Consider the following 22,990-nt stretch of genomic DNA (forward strand, 5'->3'; position numbering starts at 1 on the left):
ATGAGGGCCAGAGAAATAATAATCAAAAAAAAGTCTAATTTGAAAACTTTATATAAGAATCAATGTCGTAAGAACAACAATGATAAAAAAAATAGAGTGGTCGAAGAGGGTTGTTGTAAAAGCGTCTTTATTATTTCCTCTTCGTTGCGTTCATAATTATAAAAGAATGTAACATTGCGCATATGCGGACATAAAGCAGGCGGATTGCAAAATATATTGAAACTGTCACTGTATCTCCGACGCCCCACCCTCGTTTGCTTCTTTTTATACATAAAAAAATGACGTACAAAAACGGTTGACATGCAGATTATCACCAACAACAGAGCAGTAAAAGTTTGATGGCCATACTTTCAACTACTCTTCAATCACCACTAATTAAATCCTTTACCACCACCACCACCACCACCATTAATAATTGTTCAACCAATAACTGGTATTAACAAAGAGCAGTTTCAGATTTGTTGCCTCTTTAATTAATTGACTCATGTATTTATTAATTCATTTATTTGTATCTATTTTGTTGTTTTCTATTTACATAGGATATTCTTTAGTCTTTTTTTTCTTTTTTTATTTTTTTATTTTTTCACATTCATTCACATTACAATATGCTATGTATAAGATCTATATTTCCAATTCCGGATAATGCATAAACTATTCAAGCTCATTTTTCTTCAACAACTTGTTAAACTGACTTTTTGGATCGTTGTTCAAGTCCACAAACCGTCCATCCTCAACGATGTTTCCATTTTGGTCCAAAACAATCACTCTATCACTATTCTTAATCGTAGTCAATCTGTGCGCAATGGAGATGATGGTGATACCATGTTCTCTGTTCAAACGCAATAAACTCTTCAATACCTCTTCTTCACTGGATGAATCCAATGCCGAAGTCGCCTCGTCCAATATTAAAACTTGCGGCTTCTTGATCAATGTTCTTGCCAAAGAAAGCCTTTGCTTTTGTCCTCCGCTTAGTTGCGTCTTGTTGGCTGCTCCAATTCTAGTTTCCAATCCTTCAGGCAAGTGGCGTATAAATGAGTCAGCATGACTAAGACGCAAAGCCTCTTGTATTTCTTCTTCTGTGGCATCTGCTTTACCAAAAATAACATTCTCTCTAATAGTGCCACTAAAAAGAAGCGGTTCCTGCTGAACAAACCCAATTTGATCACGGTAATGGTTCAAATTCAAATCTTTGATGTGCGTCTCCTTGTCTTTAGTGCCAAACGTGATTGCACCGGACTCTGGATCGTAGAATCTCAAAAGCAACTCGCTTACAGTGGATTTGCCACTACCAGATGGACCCACAATACATACGTTTTCCCCTTCTTTGATGCAAAGATTGAAGTTCTCAAATATAGTATCTGGTCTTGAAGGATACGAGAACTTGATGTTTTTAAAGGTAATGTCACCGCCAAGCTTATGGTTTTCACCTTTATTGTTGTGGATATTTGGCTTGTACTCAACCAACTCAAAGATCCTCTCAGCGGCACCAATACCTTTCATCAACTCTGTATAGAAGTTGCTTAATCCAAATACCGAGCTTCCCGTGTATATAGCATACATCATGAAACTCGACAAGTCACCAATAGACAACTCGCCCATTCCTATAAGTTTAGTGCCTATTATTAATAATCCAATGATGGTAATATTGCCAAGTATACCATTCACTGAATAATAAAGCCCTGATAGTTTACCTTCACGCATGGAACTATCATATATCTGCTTAATCTCGTTGCTATACAAGTGCACTATTGCTTGTTGTTGAGCAAAGGATTGAATAACCTTGACACCATTCAATCTTTCCTCAGTGACCTTAGTTAGCTCACCAATATTCTCCTGAATCAATCTCGACAATGCCTTAATTTTTCTACCATAAAAAAATGACATGACAATTAATGGCGGAAACATCATACTCATGCATAAAGTAAGTTTCCAAGAAACAAAACACATCATACCAAATCCAACAGCACCATTGATGATACTTCGCATACCATCACTTATGTTACCGCTCAATGTCTTTGATATAATTTGGGTATCATTAGCTATTCGTGAGATTAAATCACCGGTTTTCATTCCTGTTCCTGTAGGACCAATATCAAAGAAATATGCATCCTGAGCAAGGATCTTGGCGAATAATCTTGATCTTAATCTTGCTATTAACTTCTCTGCCACGTTTCGCAACAAATAAACACGACCAAAGTTTGCCACACCTCCCACAAGAAACAATACCGTAATTGATGTGTAGAACTGGGGCTTGGTAAGACCAAAGAGTAAATTCTTTACTTTATCCTGTACTTGAGAATCTTCATTCTCGTCTTTTTCTTCCTCCCCTTCTTCTTCCTCCTTGTTTTGAAATTTCGCAAGGTCGATAATTCTTCCAATCACTAAGGGCAAAGACATTGACGCTATGGATGTCACGGCAAGACATGCAAGTGCAAAGCCAAGAATCCTCGACTCCGGCCTTGCTAGGTTTAAGAGCTTAATGATTTCATTAAATAGATTTGACTTGGGTTTGGCATTAGATTCCAGTTCATTACCCGATTCACTGCCCGATTCGCTGCCTGATGCATTGCCCGATTCGCTACCTCGACTTTCTTGTATTGTACTTGTGCTTGAGATTGTGTTTGGTTTATTACTGGGTGCTGTTGAATTTGATCTAATAATGGTGACTTGTTGTTGTGCTTGTCGAATACGTCGAACATGTTGGGACACAAGCGGCTTTAATGTGGAGCAATTTAGTTGATGCTGATAGTAGTCGTAATAACGATGATGATGGTAGGACCTACAGAACGAAAGCAAGCCTCGTTGAGTAAATGAGCGACTGTTTAAGTTTCTCGGTAGCAACAACATTGTTGTTCGATTCGACCTTCCAATCATCTTTGTTTAATGATACGGAGAATGAATTTTGTTAAATCTGATGCTTGGTATATATTTGTGATTAAATTGGTCCTCAGAAAAGTGCGAGAGAAGAAAAAAAAAAAAAAAAAATTGTGTATATTCCAATTTCTTTGTCATAAGCGCGAATCTCGTACAATGGAGCACAAAGCTTGACTTGAAGATCCACTTTTGTTGGGGTCATTTGAAAGACGTTGAAGTTCGAAGTTGGGTTTCATATCTACTACATTTCTTAAAAGAAGGACATCACAAAGATACAAATATTATACATAAATATATGTATGTATACGTAACTATATGTATATGAATTGAAATCATTAGTGTTTTCTTAACTTTAAACAACAACTACAAATGAACCTTCTTTGGCTATTTTGAAGAATTTATGAACATCCGACGTAGGTAAATATGTGCCCTTCATCTCCAATATGAATCCTGGCAGGCAAGTTTTAAACATCGATGGGCTAATCACACTCAATTTAGTGTGGTTCATAGACCACTTTCGTAAATTAGGTATAAGTTTACCAACCTCGCAAGGTTCAACAATCTCTACGTCATTTTGATCCATATCTAAGATCCTCAAACTCTGTGGTAGATTGCTTATGAAATCCTTGGAGACATACGAAATCATATTGTTGCGCAAGTTGAGTGTTGTCAATGTATCGGGGAATTTTTTCAGCATACCCCATACATCCAAGTATTGTTCATAATTACTTTTTAAAAGGTTCCCCAGTAAATCCAATACCTCTAGCGATTTAAATTGTTTGAATAACTGAGACCATTGTGCTACATATAGACTTCCAATCTCACTCGATTTGATGGTTAGGTTTCTTATCTTGTGCACTAATGAGCAGCTGCTAAGTTCGAGAATCAATTTGACAATAATTGATTTTAATGAATCAGGGTTCTCCATAAACACCAAGTGGGCATCGATATGGATATGAATATTGAGTATCCTCTTAAAATACCGCCGCGTGCTCTCGTTACCAGAGTCAATAAGTGAATGTAGTCTGCTCAAGTCATGAAGAAATCTTTGATACTCATTATGTTGTCGTGTGAATCTAAACTCAATCACGGTGGGCCTGATTTTTTGGAAAAGCAAGTTTTCAAAACTATCCAGATTGAGTAACTTGTCTTCGAATGAGTCGATGGTGAGCTCGTAATCATGGGCAAATTGTAGTCTTGGCTGTTCATTGATAATTATCAAGGTCCCACCAAATAGACGTTCAAATAGTAGACGCAAGATTGGCTGGGCTGATGGTAGCAGCCTATATTCTTCAATCAACTTGTGGATCTCGTTATTGTCCAAATACCGTAGTATTCTGAGAACTATTTCGTTAGGAAGCTTGAGAATGGTCATTAAAGTGATAACTGGAAGAGGCTAAATGAGGAAAAGAAAAAGATGAACAAAAAAAAAGAAGCTGCAAAAATTTAAAGAGACACAAGTAGAAGATAGAAGGAAGAAGAGAGGGAAGGAAGAGAAGAAAGGAGATATCTGCATTTCACATTTTTGATCTCTTTCAAGTATTTCTTATCAGCGGCTATATTTTCTAATTAAAAAAAAAAAGAAGAGAAAAAAAAAAAGAAAAAAAAATAGAAAGCAATAATTTATATGTATCCAGAAAAGTAAAAGCCGCACGTGCATGTGCATTTATGGTGATAAATCCGCCAGTATGATTGAGTTGCAATACTGGAGACATATTCAGTTTTCCAATGCTATCACTTGATTTATGATTCAAAACATTCATTTTTCAGAATTCAGCTACTTTAAAGGTAAAGAAACAAAAGATAAAACAAAAAGAAGAAAAAAGAAAAAGCAACAAAAAATTTCTATGAATCAGCATTAAGTACATGTGTCTCTTTGACTTTGCTTACATTTACTTATTTTAATTAATTTTGCTTCGACCTTGGACTTTTTGTTTTTGCCAATGCTCAAATGTTTCCATTTCAGAGTAAGTCTCTCTTTCCTTATTCCATTAACCTTTCAAAAATAATAACAAAAAGTAAAAAAAAAGGAATCAATTAGAGGGAAACTGAGAAGATCCTTCGAGAAAAGGTGAGCTTTTCAATATCATCTCCACGCCATGTTCCAGCTGTCGAAAGTGTACTTGGGGGTCAGTTTCATGTCCAGAAAACTGCAGAACACCTTTGGACTCGTGGCTTTGGTCTGTTTGGTGAAATGATTGATTTGGTGTATTTTGGGTATTGGCATACATTAGTTGTTCGTATTCAAGATTGTAAGCGTCCTCCTCCTCCTCCTCCTCATCATCATCTTGAATATCTCCTTCCTCTACATACTCACCCTCCACTTCACTGTGGATATTTCCAACTTTATACTCCTCAATATCATTATGTTCATCGTCGTAGTCATAATCCTGCATTTTTTTTGTACGTGTTTTTTTCCGTTTGGGTGGTTTCAGTAATGTTTGTTCTTGTTCGTACTACCAGAAGAAAAAACAAATAGAAGCAATAAGTTAGTCCACTCAGTTCATTTTAATAGAAAAAGATGGAAAAATGAGGAGAAGAAGAATCAAAAGTTTTTCTATTTCTATTTCTTTTCCTTTTTTTTTTTTTTTGATTGTTTTTGGAAAGCACATACCTGTCTATATTTCGCTAGATAAATCTTTAAGGTCTCTGAATAGTTTTCGAATCCAAGAGTATACATTGCCCATAGAACATCCTCTCCGTTTAATGTTTTGCGGTTCTCTCGCAAACAACGGTCTGACGCCTGGCTAGTAATGAACGATATAAACTCAGATACGCATTCTTGGATGCACTCTTTGGATTCTTTTGAAAGTTTTGCATGTGATGGCAATGCTGCTTTCATCACTCGACCGACTTTTTTGAAGAAGGATGTTAGTGTTCATTTGAGATCTTTTAATGATTTGTCTTTCCTTTCATTTCACTTTGTATTAATCCAGTTTTGATTTCGTTTCTTTATGTCTTCGTATTTTATTCTCTGTTTTCAATATTTGGGGGGGGGGGGGGCAAAGAATACGCACCATTTGCGATTGGTAAAAACCGGTCCTGCTCTTTGATTTCATAGTCTGCATTGTGCCAGTTTTTGTCTACTGGCGAAGTTCCGCCGTAACTTGTCATGATATATTATATATATATATATATATTCACAACTGGTGAATTTTTTTTAAAAAAAGAAAGAGCCCAAGTTGGCGGTTGTTTTCAATTTTCAATTTAATATTCTTTTATTTTTATAACTTCTCTCTATAGTTTTTCTACCTTATATTTATGCTTTTCATCTTTATTTTATTATTTTTTATATATATACTTTCTATTAAACCTAACAAAATGATGAGGGTAAGGCGATATCGGAGGTGGAGGAGATGAAAAATTAAAAGTAATAAATCATAGGTAAAGGCAAAGGAAAAAATAATAATAATAATAAAAATATTAACAGTATCAATAAAAAAAAGGTTATCTAAAAAATCAGTAAACAATGCAATTTTTGTGTAACTAATAAAGTCACGTGAATCTTTTCTACTTGATTAAATTTCTTTCCTCTTTCTTCTTCTTTGGTTCTTCAAGATATCTCATCTTTACCTTTTTTTTGTCCAGTTCGATAAAGCTTACTTTTTGATTATGTTAGTTTTTAACATTTGAACACATGAACAATATTGCAAGCAACCAAAGAGTCTATTCTTATTTGTCATATCACCAATATTTGGTTTCTAAAATTAATCAAAGAAAAATGAAAAAATGAACAAGAATAGCAAAATTAATTTAACGAGCAATAATAATTAAAACAACTAGGTTAGTAAGATAAACATCAGTATCCACTTAGTTGACTTTTACAGGTGCATTAACTTCCATCATTTGGGCATCATGGTCATCTGTGTCATTTTGCAACACAACTATTTTAGGCTCTGTTGAGTTGAATTGTATAGGGTTGTCATCATCATCATCTGCATCTAGCATATCCAAATCTCTATCGAATTTCAAATTATCCCAGTAATTATAGCCAAGGTCCTTGTACTCTTCTGCTTCTTTCCTTATATTGTCAGAATTTCTTTGTGACTGTCGCATTTCGTTTTTCAACTTTAATCGTTTAATTTCTAGTCGGTTTTCCTCATAAATAATATTCTTTAAATCGTTCCATGTGAGAAATCCTTCGGGTATAAGTTGTACGATTTTGTCATAATTGGTGAATAGCTGTAGACGTGTTCCGTTTCTTGCATTATATTTTTTGAGAAACCGATTAAACAATTTTACAAACCATTTCCGGTAAATGTAAATAATCAAGAATTGGTAATTGTACCATGGGATAATCTTCAAACCCGATATTAGAACTTCTTGGAAATGGTTTACTATTCGGTCATTGACATATGAGTTAAAACGTGATGAAGTATAAGTTTGTGGTGCATTGTCTTCCTTTTTGAATATGTTGAATGATGTCTTGACTCGAGGTAGTATATACTCCTTGTTTGTTCTGTTGGTTGCAGCGGTAGACAAATTATTATCATTCAAGTCTAGCTTTTTCATCATCGAATCCAACTTGATTCGTTTGCCTGATCTGTCCACGAGCTCGCTTCTGTCTCTTTCCCGCTCTCCTTCTCTTTCTTTGTCATCATCATCATCATCATCATCATAATAACCATCATGGTCTTCGTCTAGTGCATGTTTCTTCCTATTCATGAGATGCACCTAGGCAATTGAGCACCTAATTCTACAAATCTTTAAATTGCAATTCCCAATTTTTTTTTATAAAAAAAAAACTTGAATTGTGGTAAACAACAATTTACAATGTCAATTTACAAAGTCAATTTATTTTGTTATGTTTTGTTTTTTTGTATACCTTGTAATTAGTTTCTGTGTTATCCTTCTAGTTGCTATGGGAGTAGTTATTTGTATTGAGCATTGTTATACCGTAGCTGATGGCTCTCATCAAACCCGTGATGTGTGTGTGTGTGTGTGCGAGAAACTCACTTATGTATTGTGCATTCAAAAATGTGTGATTCTGAATCCGTGGAATTCTAGATCTTTCTTTCACATGCGCCGCACACAAAAAAATGTTCCCAAAAGAAACAGAAAGAAAAAAGAAAAAAATAAAATAAAAAAATAAAAATAAAAATAAAAAAAAAAAAAAAGTTAAAGCGAAGAAAGGTCACAGTGTTTTGTGGTGGTAGAAATTTATTGATAGTTGCGAAAGTAGTGTACGTTGTTACAAAAAAGGGTTAATTGTCGTGCCATTTTTATTTTTTTATTTTTTTTATTATTTTTCTTTTTTTGGAAGTTACCAAGTCACGAGTCTCCTCGGGTCTTTCTGGAAATGTGATATTCTGTAATTCCTCCTCCTCCTGCCTCCTCCTCCATTCAAAATAAAAAAAAAAGGGAATTAAATGTAATATAAGAAATAATTAGACACATTATAGCTGCAAATCCATCAGGCTATTTCCGGCGTAATGTTTAAGAACAAATCAGTGAGAAATAAATAATAAATAATAAAAAAAAGAAGCCCCACATAAATACAAAACAGTATGAGAAAGAAAAAAAATGGAACCAAGATGAATCAAGATGAAATAAGATGGAAAAGACGAAAAAAAAAAAAGAAAAGAAAGATGAAGGTGAAGGTGAGATCACAGAGACAGCAAGGGTGTGATTCTTTTTTTAGAAACATGAGTTGAAAACACACATATCTTTAAAGTCAGTTGCAAGAGAGAAGACAAAACTATAAACAACCAGCTCTTCTTCCACACTGCCCCAAAATATTTGAATAGGGGGTTGTGGGTTGTGGGTTGTGGGTTGTGGGGGGGGGGGGGGGGGGGGGTTCTGGAAATATATGGGGCTGTGTCCTTGGAGTGGACACGAGAAAGCGATACTTGCTTTATTGGTCAATTTGTAACAGCTGAGTATGGGAACTGTAAGTGTACACGAACAGAACTTCTGTAACAAACGCGTGATGACACGACCTGCATTGAAATTTGTAAGAACCATAAACAAAAGGAACAACTACAACAAAAAGAAGCAAAAAAAGAAGCAAAAAGAAAGGCAAAAAATAATTTTAAAACTCTTTTTGAACAAGTGGAAACAATAACACAGTTGATACGTTTATTTCTTCCTCTCTCTCTCTCCTATTGAAACTCTTTTCATATCCTGAAAACTTCGCGATGATAGTGGTGTGCATACAAAGTCTACTACTTGCATCGAGTAACAATAAACCTGTGGACTCCACAGTTGGATGTTGATGGTAACCAAAAGTAAAAGTAAAAGTACAAAAAACACACAAGAGTTGCACAAATCGCGAACAATATGGCTGTACCTGAATATTGAATATTGAAAATTCGTACTATACACACCCCATACTAAAAGTGCATTTCCTGAACATAAATGTGGAGTCAATAGAAAGTATGCTTCAAGAAGATCATACTCTAGCACATACTATGATTTGAACTTTCTTCACCTACTCACTCACTCACTCACTCAGTATGCAAGAAACAATCAAGTAACTCACTAGAGCTATACGTCATTCGTTGTTGGCGTCATAACTCCTCCTTTTGTCCTTGAATTTTAATCAATTTTATTATTACTTTTTTTTTTATTTATTCTTTGTTTATTCTTCTAGTTTTGCAGTTCAATGTAACAGCATCATTTTTTAACTGCTTTTGAGCCAAAGAGCAATGAAACGTATGCAAATCATATAGACGTGTAAACCATGACAAATTCCAAGCATTAAAATTTTCAGCGTGTATATGTCATACAGTGTGCTTGAAGCAAAAAAAAAATATTAAGAGAAAAAAAGAATAAAAAAAAAAGCACGAGTGCATAGTAGGGCAAACCTTTTCCTTCTTATTGTCTGATGTGTTTGTGAACTAGGCGGAAACGTTGCTCGGCTCTTTTGTTTTGGTTCTATTGGTACTCTTGGTATACCTGGGTAGTTTGACTTTATTAGTACTTTTTCAAACTTTTGGCTTTTCTTCCTTCAATTAAATCTCCAAGCTTTGTTTTTTTTTATCTTTTCGAGTCAAGGTTCAAAAAGTATAAATAGAATGCTTTATCCCCTTGCAATAATTGTCAAACTATTTCAAAAGATAGAATCTGCTTCTACACGTCTAGTATTAACCCACTTATAGTCGATACTAATAACAAATTTTGTACTAAAGTCAACATTTTTTTTTTTTAATTTTCATCTTGAAATTTAATTGAAAACTACCCCAGAAATAAAAAGACAAAATCAAATTTCGCAATAATGAGATACACAACAGCACTCGCTATCCTTCAAGTAACTTCAGCTTGGGGAATTAAAGATGTTCTTTTGCAAAAGAAAGCAGATGAAACAGCAAATGGAATTGCTGGAACAGTTACCAATGCAGTAGGAGGTGCTTTGGACACTGCCACTAGCGGAGCAGCTTCTGTTGCTGGTGCAGGTGCCAGTGGTGCCACTTCTGTTGCTGGTGCAGGTGTTAGCGGAGCCACTTCTGTAGGTGCTGCAGGTGCAAGTGGTGCTACTTCTGTTGCTGGCGCTGGCGCTAGTGGTGCAACCTCAGTTGGGGCTGCAGGTGCAAGCGGCGCAGCATCAGTTGCTGGTGTAGGTGGTGACGAGACTGCCACAGAGGATGGTGCTGGCTCAGAAGAAACAGAAGAAGGCGCTACTGGAACTGAAGGTGGCGCTGGTGCTTTGGAAACTGAAGAAGACGCTACTGGAACTGAGGATGGTTCAGGCGCTTTGGAAACTGAAGATGACTCAACTGCTACAGAAGAAGGTTCTGAAGAAACAAGTGGAAGTGGAAGTGGAAGTGGTGGTATAATTGGCGGTGGAAGTGGCTCTAGCAACTCTACTGGTTCTGGAGGTGCTGGTGGAAGCAGTGGAAGTGGAAGCAGTGGTAGTGGCAGCAGTGGAAGTGGTAGCAGTGGAAGTGGCAGCAGTGGAAGTACCAGTGGTAGCAGTGGTAGTGGCAGCAGTACTTCTGGTGGAAGTTCAGGTTCCGACTCCACTAGTGGAGACTCTGGAGCTGCATACTTGGGCACTGGTGCCTTGGCTTATGTTGCAGCTATTGCATTGCTTTAGATTGAGTATTGCTAACATATAGTCAGATAGAGAAGAAGAGTGTTTTGCTGGTTTTGAAAAACCTTAAAGTACCTAATTAGATGAATAGAAAGCAAGTTTTAATTAATACAGGTGATTGATTTCTTTATTTTTTTTGTTCCCCTATTTTTCCCGCTTATTCTGTTAATTTTGTTTTCATTGAAGAAGACAATTCAGTATAGATTTGAAAAACAAAAACAAAAACAACAAGACTAAACTAAATCAAACAACATTTTGCCATACTTGTGGCCCGCTGGTTAGTTTTCTAGAAAACAAAAACAAAAATATACTTGTTTGCATTGTATTGCTGAAGGGAAAGCACAGCCTCTTTAGTGTGTGTGTGTGTGTTGTTTTCTTTTCTAGCTCCTTAAAACCAAACAATTCATGTATTGATAGGTCAATCTATGCAATTGTGCAAATGGTTGCTGGGACGTTGACATACTTTGGTTGCAGTACTGAGTGCTTATATCACTATTTCGTTAGATTGGCTGCAAAATTATGCAACCCATAAACCCCATCAACTCGCACGCATCCACACATCCGCATTTCTTCAGACTTATACAAAATATACACAAAGAAACAGAGAGAGAGAGAGACTGGGTGAGGGAAGGATAACAACTTAGTTGCAATCGACCAAACTACAAAATCTTGACCTCCGCAATGTTTTCCTTTAATTCTTAAAACTTCCTTAATTTACATTGAAGTGCTTTATCCAAACGAGGCAATGCCTTTTTTTTTCTAATCTAACCCAACTCCAAAAAATATTTTAGAATATTACCTGTCCAATTGAAATGTTACATAATAACACACACACACACACATACATACATACATACATACATATATACACACGATGAAAAGAATGATTAAAAATTAGTGAATCTCTTCAGGATAAATTGTTTTTGCTTGAATTATAAAATCCCACATGATTTCCATCCAATTCTTCATGTTGTTTTAACTTTTTGTATTTGTTTTTGTTTTTCTTTTTTGGCTTTTACGAAGATATATTTCAACCTGATTTTCAGTATAGTGGTTTATACAACAAAACTCTAAGCTTTCGTATTACAATTCCATCAAACAGTTCGCTATGAGATATTCTACTTTGATTCAAATTGCTTTATCAATCAGCATTGTCTGTGCTCAAACTACGCTCCTCGTGACTCAAACGCAAGTGATTGATGACACCATTGCTGCCCCCATTGGAGAGGGAGGAGTGAATACAGATGTACAGCCACCTCCAGAAGGAAACAATAACGGTGGTCAGGGTGGTGATGCAACAGTGACGGTTACTGATGAGACAAATACAAATGGCGAAGGTGGTCAAAATCAAGAAACAACAACCGATGAAGGACCTGGAGAAGAAACTGGAGATGGAACAGTGACGGTTACTGATGAGACTGACACTGATCACACTGACCACACTGACCACACTGAGGAAACTGGACAAACTGAAGAAACTGATCACACAGAACATACAGAACACACCAGCGAAGAAGTTACTACTGAACCAACTACAAACCATACAACTACTCATTCACCAACTGCTAGCACAGCAAACAAGACTACCACTGCTCGCACTACGACTGAGACTGGTACTAAGACCACCACTACTGACTTTGAGGGGCAGGCTGGTGCATTGGCTGTGGGAGCATTGGGATATTTTATTGCTGCCTTATATTTATGATTGTTTCGTTTACAACGCTCGAAAACTTTTCTTTACTTTGTTTAATTGATGTTTGACTTTTAGTTTTCTTTTTTGGAGGGGGATTTGTTTTTGTTTCCTATAATCCCCTATTTCCCCCCCCCCCCCCCCAGCCCAATTGCTGTGTAGGCAGGCTTTCACGGCGTTTGTTTTTTTGTTATTTTACTCATAATCTAATTTAAATATATATATATATATATATAGAAATTTATATATCTATATACATATGTATATATATACACATATATATATGAGTACGTATATGTATATAAAGTGTATAGTGTTTACTTTTTTTTGTTTGTATCTATTGAATTTTCTTTTATATACAGTTTCTCTTTCAGCCCTAATAACAAATGCTAAATTCAACATTCTCAATGAAAACATTTGCAAAATAGTGCGAACTTTTTTTTTCCTCCTCAAATACGTTTCCCATCTCAAATTTTCTTCTTTAAATTTTTTTTCCCCTTTTTTTTTTCCTTTTCTTCTTCTTCTTCTTCTTCTTCTTCTTAAGCTTAACAAGCTTAATAAACTTCAATCAATCTATTCAGCAATTGATTTCAAATGCCAAGAGTATGTGAAACAGAACTTGCAAGTAATCTCTTGTATTAAATGATTCAATATGCTTTGTTTATGATGAAAACTTTTACTCAGCTCACTCAGAGCTTTCTAGCGATGCTGATAAACTTCCTGTTTCCAACATTCATCAAAACTTCTGATATTTCAAAACAATGACATGTTGATTATTTACTATGATTACTTTTTATTTTTGTTTTTCCTTAAACACAATGTATACTAACTATCATATTATTAGCTACTTTTTACCATAACACCAGGACTTTTAGGTCTCAAATCTTCGATCTCATTAGTTTGAGGTACCAAGTATTGAGCTGTAGGAGGTGGACAAACACTTTTTGTTTTTGCTCCATTGATCTCATTGATTCCACGTCCGTTACCGTCCCCAATACTGCCAAAACCATTACTACCACCACTGCCAAATTGTTTGTACTTTACTATGGATTTTTTTACCAATTCCTCTTTGTATTCTTCTGGCTTGAAATTATTGACTAGCACATCTGGTCCCATAATGATCCATCCTGGTCGTAACTTAATGTGCGTGTCATACCCCAATCTAGAAGGTATTATGTGCAAGCGTCTGTTTGAGTTTGAAAAATTTTCAGCCACTTTGTATATTTGTTCAGGACACGCATTTTTACCTTGTGGTTTAGGCGATGATGGAGATGTAAGCGATGGTGACTCGATTTGTAGATCGGTATCAACATTACAATGAATCAAGTCATTATCCGTTGATCTTCTTACTGTACCTGTGATACACATCCAGCAATGCCATTGCTGTTTTTCCAAAACAGACTTTTCATACATCGAGTCTGTTTGTTTTGGGTAGTATGGCGAATCCTCATCAATTGGTAAAAAAATTAACTCTTCGGAACGTCTAAATTTTCTGTTGAAATTGTCGTTGTTCAACAATGTGGTTAATTCTTGTATCTTTTGAGCAGTAGACCAAATGAATAAGAATCCGGGCTTTGAACAAAGTTTGTGGATTGGTAATTTATTCAATAATGGTAAAATAAATTGGTTTTCCACTAATGCCCCAATCATAATCACATTAAACTTAAGTTCATGTTTATCGATCCATTTGTTCAATGTAGGGACAATCTTATCTGTAGAGCAGCGAACACCATATGCTTTTGTTGCATGTTTTTGAATTTGTTGTCTTTTCAACTGATGCAACTTTTCGAGTTTTGGGTAACCATCAAATGGATTCTCCACATTGCGTATGAATTTGGTTGAATGCTCACCGGTATGGATATAGTGATTCGTGTAATCAATCAGTGCAGGTGTTGTAGCAGCAACGGTACTAGAATCAGATGAGACGAAAGTGTCTTCCTCCCTTTGAGCTTTATCCTGCGCAATCTTCAGCCTAAGTGATGAACTAGATGTAGCCCTTGAAGTTGGCGGTTTAGTCACCACTGAGACAGAATTTGCTATAGATGATATCGATGAAGAGGAAGAAGATGAGCGTAAGCCAAATTTGTTGTATGTATACATGATTTCGATGGGGTGTGGTGTTAACAATGTACTAATTTAATCTTGCGTGAATTATTTCAAACTAAAAGGAGAAGCAAGGGTGATGTATAACAATTTTTGTTGCAAAAATGGTGAAAAGTGAAGTCTCAAAATTATATATATATATATATGAATTTTGTTTTTCCCCTTTCTGCTTGCATAGATGCTTGATACTTGTAGCTATATATATATATATATATATGTAAACATGTATATGTTTCCTAACAACTATTGGGCCTGTTTCATTCTTGGATTTGATATCTGGGTATAGTTCATGGCCAATTTGCTGTAAAACAAGAGGGCCTTAGCAGTTACAAATGGTCCTACTTGATGATTGAATCTCACCGGGTAAGTCAATGTCATACTCCCCGGAACCCCTACTTGATCGTTCTCATTTTGTTCTTTTCTTTTTTTCTTTTTTTTTTTTTTTTCTTTTTTTTTTTTTCTTTTTCTGTCTCAGGGATTATGCTCTCGATCGAGCGAGAACGTAAAAAGAAATAGTACAGTAATTGCTTTTTGTTTCAGCATACTCAACTTGAAACAGTTTCTCAAACATTACAAACAACTAGTCTTGCTTAAATTATAACTAAATATGTTAGAGCGAATCTTTTCTAAACAGCTGTTAACTAATTCTCTGACTTATTCGCTGCCAAAGCTAAAACAGAAACATCGTTGTTTAGTGTTTTATTTGGACCGGGTAGTGAAAGCAATTGAAGAATACCAAAGAATTGTATGTATTATCTAGAACTGCAGAGAAATTTTGTTTTATATTAAGCGCTCTTCAAATTTAACCACCTAAGTATGACACTAACTTTGGAAAAAAAAAAACAACCTTTCAGTATGCCACACCAAACACTTCACTTTTGATTGAAAGACACTGTATTGACGAATTAGTCTCTAAATTGTCCGACTTGAATAGAATTGATGAACTATCTCTGGATAGTGAAAGTTCAAAGGGAAGAAACAGGGAAGGAAAATACCAATATGTTTATTCGATGATACACCATGGGTTTTACTACCATTTAGCTAAAGTAGAAACAAATGAATTGGCACTCTTCAATCAAATAAGTCATTTTATGAAATTGTTGGTTGAATATGCCGTAGATTTGAAAGATTTCAAAAGCGAAGTAGATATAGACACGGAGACAAAACTAATTAGTGAAATAATAGGTTATCATCTTTTCACATTTGAGCAAGTGGGACTGATTGCTGGATATACCGTGCCTTATTTAAATCGGTTGCTCACAAACATCTTAGTATTCTGTCGTCAATATCCATTCCAAGTTTTCCAAACATGGTTGCCATTTACTAATAGTGGCCCATCTCCAGCCCTCTTGGATATGTCTAGTGCGACTGGTTTTCCAGCATCCTTCCCTATTTCAACTTCTTCAAATTCTCCGCCATGCACTTCGTTTGCATCATTTGTTTCTACCAAAACCCACACAAAGAAGCTCCCAGTGTGCAATATCCTTCAACAACTATGGAGTCAGAATAGTATGCAATACGAATTAGTTGCATACAAAAATTGGATCGCTTTAGTTGACTTATCAAGAGTATCCACTCTATTGAATAATTACTTGAATGATCGTGGAGACATAATTGTTCATTTGCTCAACATTTATTTTACAAACTTGTTGCAGCAACTAAATTCAACAAAGTTCAACACATACAATACTCAACATTTAATGACTAAATTGCTATTGCCAACGTTTGAGTCAAGTAGCAGTATTTTACACAACTTATACTTTGACCAATTGTTTATCAAACGATTTGAAAATGCAATCAATACTTACTGCACCCAAACTGACATTGTGGTTTTTGCAATCTTGGAAGCATTCAGAACATCCAATACTCCAAAGACTTTAAGACTTTTCTTATCAAATGAAGCCTTAAAAAATTATATGATTTACCAATTTGAAAAAAAGAACTTAAATTTGATAAAACTTTTACTGTACCTCCTGGTCTTTGTAAAGCGTCATGATACATCAATTGTTGACTTAATTGGGATAGAAGACCACTTTATTGATCAAAGCCCTCAAGCGTTATTTCAATTAACGACTCAAACCAAGGCTATAGCTCAACACAAGACAAACGCAATTGCAAAACGAATAACTGAGATTATCACGAGTACCTCTCAATCATCATCATCACCGTCACCATTAGCAATAACAACGACATTGAGATCATCAAAACCATCAACATCGTCTTTCAACTCTTCTCTTTCCCTCCCTCCAATTTCTGCAAGCTCCACATCCACATCCACATCTACATCCACGTGTACAATCCAGTCATTTAGATTTGATGCTAAATTGCCATTTTCACACATCTTGCTTAAATGTCTACTTCAATTTTTTCATCATCCTGTTGAACTCAACAGGCAAGTTATACAATTCACATCCCAAATTGTAAGACTTTTCAATGTACTTGAAAATTTACCATTTTTACATATCATTGATTACCTCACTAGCTGCTATAAGGTATACCATAAGCAATGGCAAGTATACGACAATTGTCGCTTTGACTCATTTCAGGTGAACAAATTAAAAACTATGCAAGACATACAACCTCCCCAAGGAAGTGAAATCTTATATAGGTACAATATTAAGCCGTTGCGTGAACTCGATTATTCTACTTTGAGTGCAAACTTGGATCTTTTCGAGAATTTCATGATTGACGTGTACGCTTATTGTAAGCTAAGAGCAATGATAACTAAAAATGACATATCTCATGATTGATTGATTAATAAAATTTTTTTTTTTGATAAAGTGAATATCATCATGATCATGGCTCTGCTGCGCGGCGTAAATAGTCTATCAATACTTTCTTATGCAATACACCACTGTACTTACCATTTCTCAATAATACAATAACCCTATTCCCAATCCTATCGAAAATCAAATGTGTAAAGGATAATTCGCTATCTTCGTTAACAAAAATTGGATTTGTGTCAAAAAATTTTGTCAAATCCAACAAATCTTCGAAAATGATTCGAAATTCTTCCTGGCCAATTATGGATTCTATGGTTGAGCCATAGGAAAAATAGTCCTCCGGTTGTGTGAGTTTTACTGAACTAACTGGGGACAATGTACTATTTAGCAATTTGCAACTAACGTTCTCGCAATTGATACCAAACTCTTGTGAAAAAGAAAGTATTCTATCCAAGCAAATCTCCAACTCAGTAAAATACAATAAACCCACACAAACTTCATTCTTAAGCAATGGGATACACCCATCAAGCAAACATTTGTTGGCTAAAAGAATTAATTTCTGTTGCAAAACGTCAAACAGTACCAGGTCCAGATCTGAAAGGTCAATATAAATCTTCTCATCGACTTCGGAGAGATCACGAACACTTATATCAACAGTCTTGTGCGAGTGCTGTTTCAGATACTGTTCTTCCTGCTGCTGCTGCTGTTTAGGAACTACGTCGTCACCAACTATATCTCTGGCATTAATCATTGGGTCAATCGGTTCTGTTTCCGGAGACATGAATGGATAATCATTGGCAATGAGCAAAGATTCGTAAAGTGAATTTTTCTCAAATAACCCACCAAACCAGTTAGCAACTGCAATAGCTATAGAAATGGGCAACACATATGTGTATGAGGAAGTCAACTCAAACAAGATTGTAACTATAGTAATGTTCATTCTTGTAACACCAGCCATAAATGCACCAGCTGAAATCATTGCGTAAATACCCATATCTACACAGTTGGTAGAGTTGGGCATACACATAAATGAAAGTGTGCTTGTGTCTTTAAGGATCAAGCCTATAAATTGAATGCACATGGCAAGGACCCTACCGTACAAAGCACCAATAACCATTGATGGTACATATATGCCACATGGCAACTTGAGTCCGAATGTTATGAATGTCAAAACAAGTTTGACAATAAATGCAGTAAGCAAAGAAACTATTTCAGAAATATACTGGTCTCGGGTTGTAGGGCAAAGGGACCGATCAGGCTCTCCACCAGAGCACGATGTCGCCAAGTCCAAAATCAATTCAGCTGAAGCTTGTTTCGTGTACGGATTCCAAAATGTAACTATACCGGTTAGCGCAGCAACTAAAAACACTTCAAATAATGGATTGTTTTTAATCCATCTTTTGGTTCTAAACTTTTTGGGCCACCAATTGACAAATTTGACAAAAGCAGCACCAAATGCGCCACCTGACATACCTATTAAAACAAAAAAGACTAGTTCAATGGGTTTCCAATCCGAGCTATATTCCAATTCAAATAATACCGTTTTTCCTGTACCGTAGGGGTCGAGGAATTTGAGAAACAACGTTGAGATTATAGCACAGAAAAACACCTGGAACAAGTGATGACTTGGCAAGTAGTTGTTAATTTCTTCCAAGATAAACAAAACACCACCTAAAGGTGAGCCAAATGCTAGGGCAACACCAGCGGAAGCACTTGCTGAGAGAATCTGCTTTTCAAAGAAATCGTTCTTGTAGATGAATGGAAAGTAGCGCGATGTAATATTTCCCCACACATGTAGCCAAATGCACATATGGTCCTTCTTTGCCCAAAGACATTCCAGATGCAATAGCAAAGATTAATGCAGCTGTTTTTGCAATCAATGTATAGACACCTAGAAAACGACGAATAACAAAACCAGAAAGTATGGTTTTAACTTCAGGCACGCCGGACCCATTGGCAGTATATATTACTCTGGGCTTGATGTTATTGTTGCTTGGTGTTGTTGGTGTTGTTGCTGGTGTTGCTGGTGTTGCCGGTGTTGTTGCTGGTGTTGTAGTAGTAGTAGTGATAGGCATGTTGACGGTTATGTCGTTGGTGGTTGAAGCTGGTGCTAGGATTTTGGAATTGTGCTTATATTTGTCCGTTTTTTCCCTTGACTCGTCCATTGCACCACCCGATATTTTAGTTGTTAAAGTAATTAAGCATGCTAATAGTGCCGAAATTATTGAGAGCACAACATAGATTACATAGTCCAATTTGAGGTGTGGAACAGCCCATTCTTCCTTGAAATAATCAGACCAGCTGATCCAACCAGAACAATGTTCTCCAGTAGAAAAGTTTTGCGTTGCGCTAGACAAGAATATGGAATTGTCAAAGTTGGTGCAGCATGCAATTTGACTGGCCAACCAGTTGGTCCTGCAATAACCGTATTTCACGCCCACAAAGAATATTTCAAACTTGTCAATAACATAAGCAATGATTGAAAAAAATAAACCAATAAGAACAATGAGAAGCCATCTCCCTAGTGTAAAATATTGTTTTTGTAAAGTGGAGATTTTTTTGCCCAACTGTATGTCTTTGTAGCCCAAGAAATCGTTGCCACCGCTTGTATTATTGTTCTCACTGCCATTATTTGTGCAGTCACTGGGGTCATGTTTTCCAATCCACTTTTTCTTTTCTAGTGAGTAATTGAATTGGTTTCCTTTTAAGTAAGCCTTTGTCCAATCTATTGTGGTGAAATCGTTATAAAAGTCTCGAATTGTCAGTAATGATGGCAAGTTCAAGGAAGACGCTGCAAGCATGTGTGAGGCTAAAGAATCAAATGTTCTTGAGGTTTTTAGTGATGCGAGCTCGTTATTGATATTATAATTAGCATTCAGATTAAAATTAACATTAGCGTTATTGTCATTATCCATTCCATCTTCAACTCCATTTCCAATTCCAATTGCATCTCCAGTGGTTCTAAAAGTATTAAAGTGTCTTCTAGTTGGGCTTGTAAAGTAATTGTTACCGCGGAATACTTGCGATCTAATATTGAGTTTTCCCAAGGAATGTTTGCGTGCGATTAGTGGAGATTCGATCCCTGGGTCTACCATGGGTGTTGTTGGCACTGTTCTACTAAAACACTTGGTATCCCTACGATCATGCGAAGCAAGGGTTGATGCCAATGTGAATTGTTGCGGATGGTTTAATGCGATGTTGAGATTTTTATCTGAATTATGAGGGTCAGATGATTTTGAGAGTGACTGAGCCGCGGGCCTAAGTAGTTGTGATTGTGATGATTTTAATCTATTTTTGAGAAAGGATGGTTTTTGTTGGGGTTGTAAATGCAGTAGCAGGTTTGGAGTATTGGTATCCCCGCACTCTATAGTGCCTGGACTCTCCTCATTCAGCTGTGTAGAAAGATTCAGACGTGGGTGGGATTGTCCAGAGGACATTTGATCTTTATCTTATGGATGTTGACAAAGAAGAAGAACAAAAAAAAAAAAGAGAAGGTGAAGAAGATGATAATCAAAGTGTTGGTTATCAAGGTCAAAAGTTGGTTAGAATGGTGGGTAGTGGCGAGTCGCGTCTTTGAAAACTGGTCTCTTCTTGAGCGTGATAACTCCAACAACCGTTTCCATGTTACATATTTTCTGTTTATCTTTTTATTTACAAATTCCGCATCGCGGACTAAAGTTAGGAGAAAAACTAAAATTCATCATCATCAACAACAACCACAACAACGCAAACTATTTGTATTGAAAGAATATGGCCACAAAAATTGGTCTATGACGTATTACTATATATATATATATATATATATATAGATTTCTCAGAATAGAAGAAAAGAAGATAAGAAAGAGTGTATGCGTGTGTATGTGTTTATCTCTGTGTTGAGGCCAATTGAAAGTGCCAAAAAAACCGAGCAAAATACACGGAATATTTTTGTGCCTTTTTTGTTTTTGTTTTTATTTTTGTTTTATTTTGTCATTTTTTTCTTCAACGAAGCAGATGTTTAATAATCAAGACGGGATCATCAACCCACATGGAATCCATATAGATGTAGAGATACATGTTATTTATCAAGTACGCGTGGGTTGCCCTATTAGAAAAGCAATTGCATTCTAATCTCTATGTATCTGTCACAGCTCCGGTATCAGTATCAGTCCATGTCTCGTACCTACTAATTGTTTTGTGCCCCCCCCCCCCCCCATACACATGTACACAAGTACACAAGTACACAAGTAAACAGATCTAATCACCTACACGTATTTCTCTCTTGTGCGCGTAAACATTACATAAGACCAACCAATTAGAAAAAAAAAACACAAATTTCAAAAATCCAAAAATCCAAAAAATTGTCCGATTACTATTTGTAAGCGGCGACACAATAATATATTTTTATTTTTTTTGGTTAGCACCGGGATTTTAACGGCTAGAATCGGAACACAAGAAACTGTGGTGTTTCCTTTCGTTTTTCCAACAACATTTTTGGAGAGTATGGCTCATTCATGTAGAGAATTAATAAAGTAAAGATACTGATAAGTTTTATTGATTAGGTAACTTACAGAAAGCTCCAAAAAACAGGAAGGTCGATGGCGTTCCGGTATCGTCTATGTCGTGTAAAGAAGGAGTCAAAACTTGAGCGTTGTCGGCTATACAATTGAGTTTGCACTATCCCTTTGAAATATCAATCTTTGTATATACATAAGTCAATTTTTTTTTTTTGGGGGGGGGGGGGGGGCTATTCCAACTTCACCCACCTTCAAACTCTTCCCTTCTCTTGAAACTTGCAGTGAAAGTGTTGATACAGTCCTGGGTCAAGTTTTCTCTCCTTATTTTTTTTTTTTTTACCTTTTTCTAATCTTTTTTTTTTACCCGGTTGTCAATGCTATATAAAATATTTGGTCGACTGATGTTGTCGGCTTCATAGCACTTGCAATAGCACCAATCCATTTAAATAGAATCGGACTTTTGGGGGAAAGAACAACGAGCCGAAAAAAAAAAATAAAGGTAAAAGAAACAACAACTAGTGCATTACATATACATATACATAGACATAGATTAAGGCATAAACTACTAAATAAATAAATAAATAAAGTAACAATAAGATTGAGAAATACCCCGGAGTCTCTACCAATGTCAGGAATGTACCCGAGCAAAAGTGGAATTAGCAATGAATATCCGACCTAGTAATAATAATAGTAATAATATTAACAATAATAATAATGATTCAAGAACACGTTATTGAAGAAGTTTTTTTTTTTTTTTGGTATTCTTCATTCAATCTGTTAAATTTCAAATTCACTCATTGACAAGTATGTTAGTTGATACTATCTTTTGAGTATACGTGTAAGTAAAAGTTTGGTATTAAGTGGGTGCTAGTATTACCTAGGGGTAAGTTAAAGAACAAAACATCTCTTCAATAAAAGAATAAAAAGAGAGAATATATCTTGAAGTCTACCCCACCTTGTCTCCCTAAATGCATGCATTACTATTTCCTTCGACAGTATTCGTCAGACTATTGTTAACCCATATTTTTTTTTTATTTTTTTTTTTAGTTTTAATTTAATTTCAGTTTTAGTT

At 35.8% G+C, this 22,990-nt stretch overlaps 9 protein-coding genes across 9 annotated transcripts; 3 read left to right on the forward strand and 6 right to left on the reverse strand. All coding sequences in view use genetic code 12, as the record gives it.

Moving 5' to 3' along the window:
- Positions 1 to 651: 651 nt before the first annotated feature.
- MDL1 (ATP-binding cassette permease mdl1) lies at positions 652 to 3,121 on the reverse strand (the record flags this gene model as incomplete). Its single annotated transcript, XM_061119141.1, has 3 exons — positions 652 to 2,608; positions 2,634 to 2,639; positions 3,117 to 3,121. 3 exons carry the CDS (start codon positions 3,119 to 3,121, stop codon positions 652 to 654), a joined length of 1,968 nt encoding a protein of 655 aa, XP_060975124.1.
- Positions 3,122 to 3,226: 105 nt separating this feature from the next.
- PVL30_000082 (uncharacterized protein) lies at positions 3,227 to 4,637 on the reverse strand (the record flags this gene model as incomplete). Its single annotated transcript, XM_001527515.2, has 2 exons — positions 3,227 to 4,270; positions 4,632 to 4,637. 2 exons carry the CDS (start codon positions 4,635 to 4,637, stop codon positions 3,227 to 3,229), a joined length of 1,050 nt encoding a protein of 349 aa, XP_001527565.2.
- A 270-nt stretch (positions 4,638 to 4,907) lies between these two features.
- On the reverse strand, positions 4,908 to 5,654 carry PVL30_000083 (uncharacterized protein; the record flags this gene model as incomplete). The annotated part of the gene is made up of 3 exons (XM_061119142.1): positions 4,908 to 5,264; positions 5,485 to 5,492; positions 5,651 to 5,654. 3 exons carry the CDS (start codon positions 5,652 to 5,654, stop codon positions 4,908 to 4,910), a joined length of 369 nt encoding a protein of 122 aa, XP_060975125.1.
- Positions 5,655 to 6,684: 1,030 nt separating this feature from the next.
- PVL30_000084 (uncharacterized protein) lies at positions 6,685 to 7,539 on the reverse strand (the record flags this gene model as incomplete). The annotated part of the gene is made up of 1 exon (XM_001527516.2): positions 6,685 to 7,539. The coding sequence occupies one exon, from the start codon at positions 7,537 to 7,539 to the stop codon at positions 6,685 to 6,687; it is 855 nt and encodes a 284-aa protein (XP_001527566.2).
- A 2,551-nt stretch (positions 7,540 to 10,090) lies between these two features.
- PVL30_000085 (uncharacterized protein) lies at positions 10,091 to 10,909 on the forward strand (the record flags this gene model as incomplete). The annotated part of the gene is made up of 1 exon (XM_001527517.2): positions 10,091 to 10,909. The coding sequence occupies one exon, from the start codon at positions 10,091 to 10,093 to the stop codon at positions 10,907 to 10,909; it is 819 nt and encodes a 272-aa protein (XP_001527567.2).
- A 1,105-nt stretch (positions 10,910 to 12,014) lies between these two features.
- On the forward strand, positions 12,015 to 12,611 carry PVL30_000086 (uncharacterized protein; the record flags this gene model as incomplete). Its single annotated transcript, XM_001527518.2, has 1 exon — positions 12,015 to 12,611. One exon carries the CDS (start codon positions 12,015 to 12,017, stop codon positions 12,609 to 12,611), a length of 597 nt encoding a protein of 198 aa, XP_001527568.1.
- An 825-nt stretch (positions 12,612 to 13,436) lies between these two features.
- Positions 13,437 to 14,696, reverse strand: KAR4 (regulatory protein; the record flags this gene model as incomplete). The annotated part of the gene is made up of 1 exon (XM_001527519.2): positions 13,437 to 14,696. The coding sequence occupies one exon, from the start codon at positions 14,694 to 14,696 to the stop codon at positions 13,437 to 13,439; it is 1,260 nt and encodes a 419-aa protein (XP_001527569.2).
- A 1,094-nt stretch (positions 14,697 to 15,790) lies between these two features.
- Positions 15,791 to 17,449, forward strand: PVL30_000088 (uncharacterized protein; the record flags this gene model as incomplete). The annotated part of the gene is made up of 1 exon (XM_001527520.2): positions 15,791 to 17,449. One exon carries the CDS (start codon positions 15,791 to 15,793, stop codon positions 17,447 to 17,449), a length of 1,659 nt encoding a protein of 552 aa, XP_001527570.2.
- Positions 17,450 to 17,495: 46 nt separating this feature from the next.
- Positions 17,496 to 20,859, reverse strand: PVL30_000089 (uncharacterized protein; the record flags this gene model as incomplete). The annotated part of the gene is made up of 2 exons (XM_061119143.1): positions 17,496 to 19,169; positions 19,213 to 20,859. 2 exons carry the CDS (start codon positions 20,857 to 20,859, stop codon positions 17,496 to 17,498), a joined length of 3,321 nt encoding a protein of 1,106 aa, XP_060975126.1.
- Between the last annotated feature and the right edge of the window lie 2,131 nt (positions 20,860 to 22,990).

Source organism: Lodderomyces elongisporus, chromosome 1 (genome assembly GCF_030384665.1).
Source record: "Lodderomyces elongisporus chromosome 1, complete sequence".
NCBI classification, from domain to species: Eukaryota; Fungi; Ascomycota; class Pichiomycetes; order Serinales; family Debaryomycetaceae; genus Lodderomyces; species Lodderomyces elongisporus.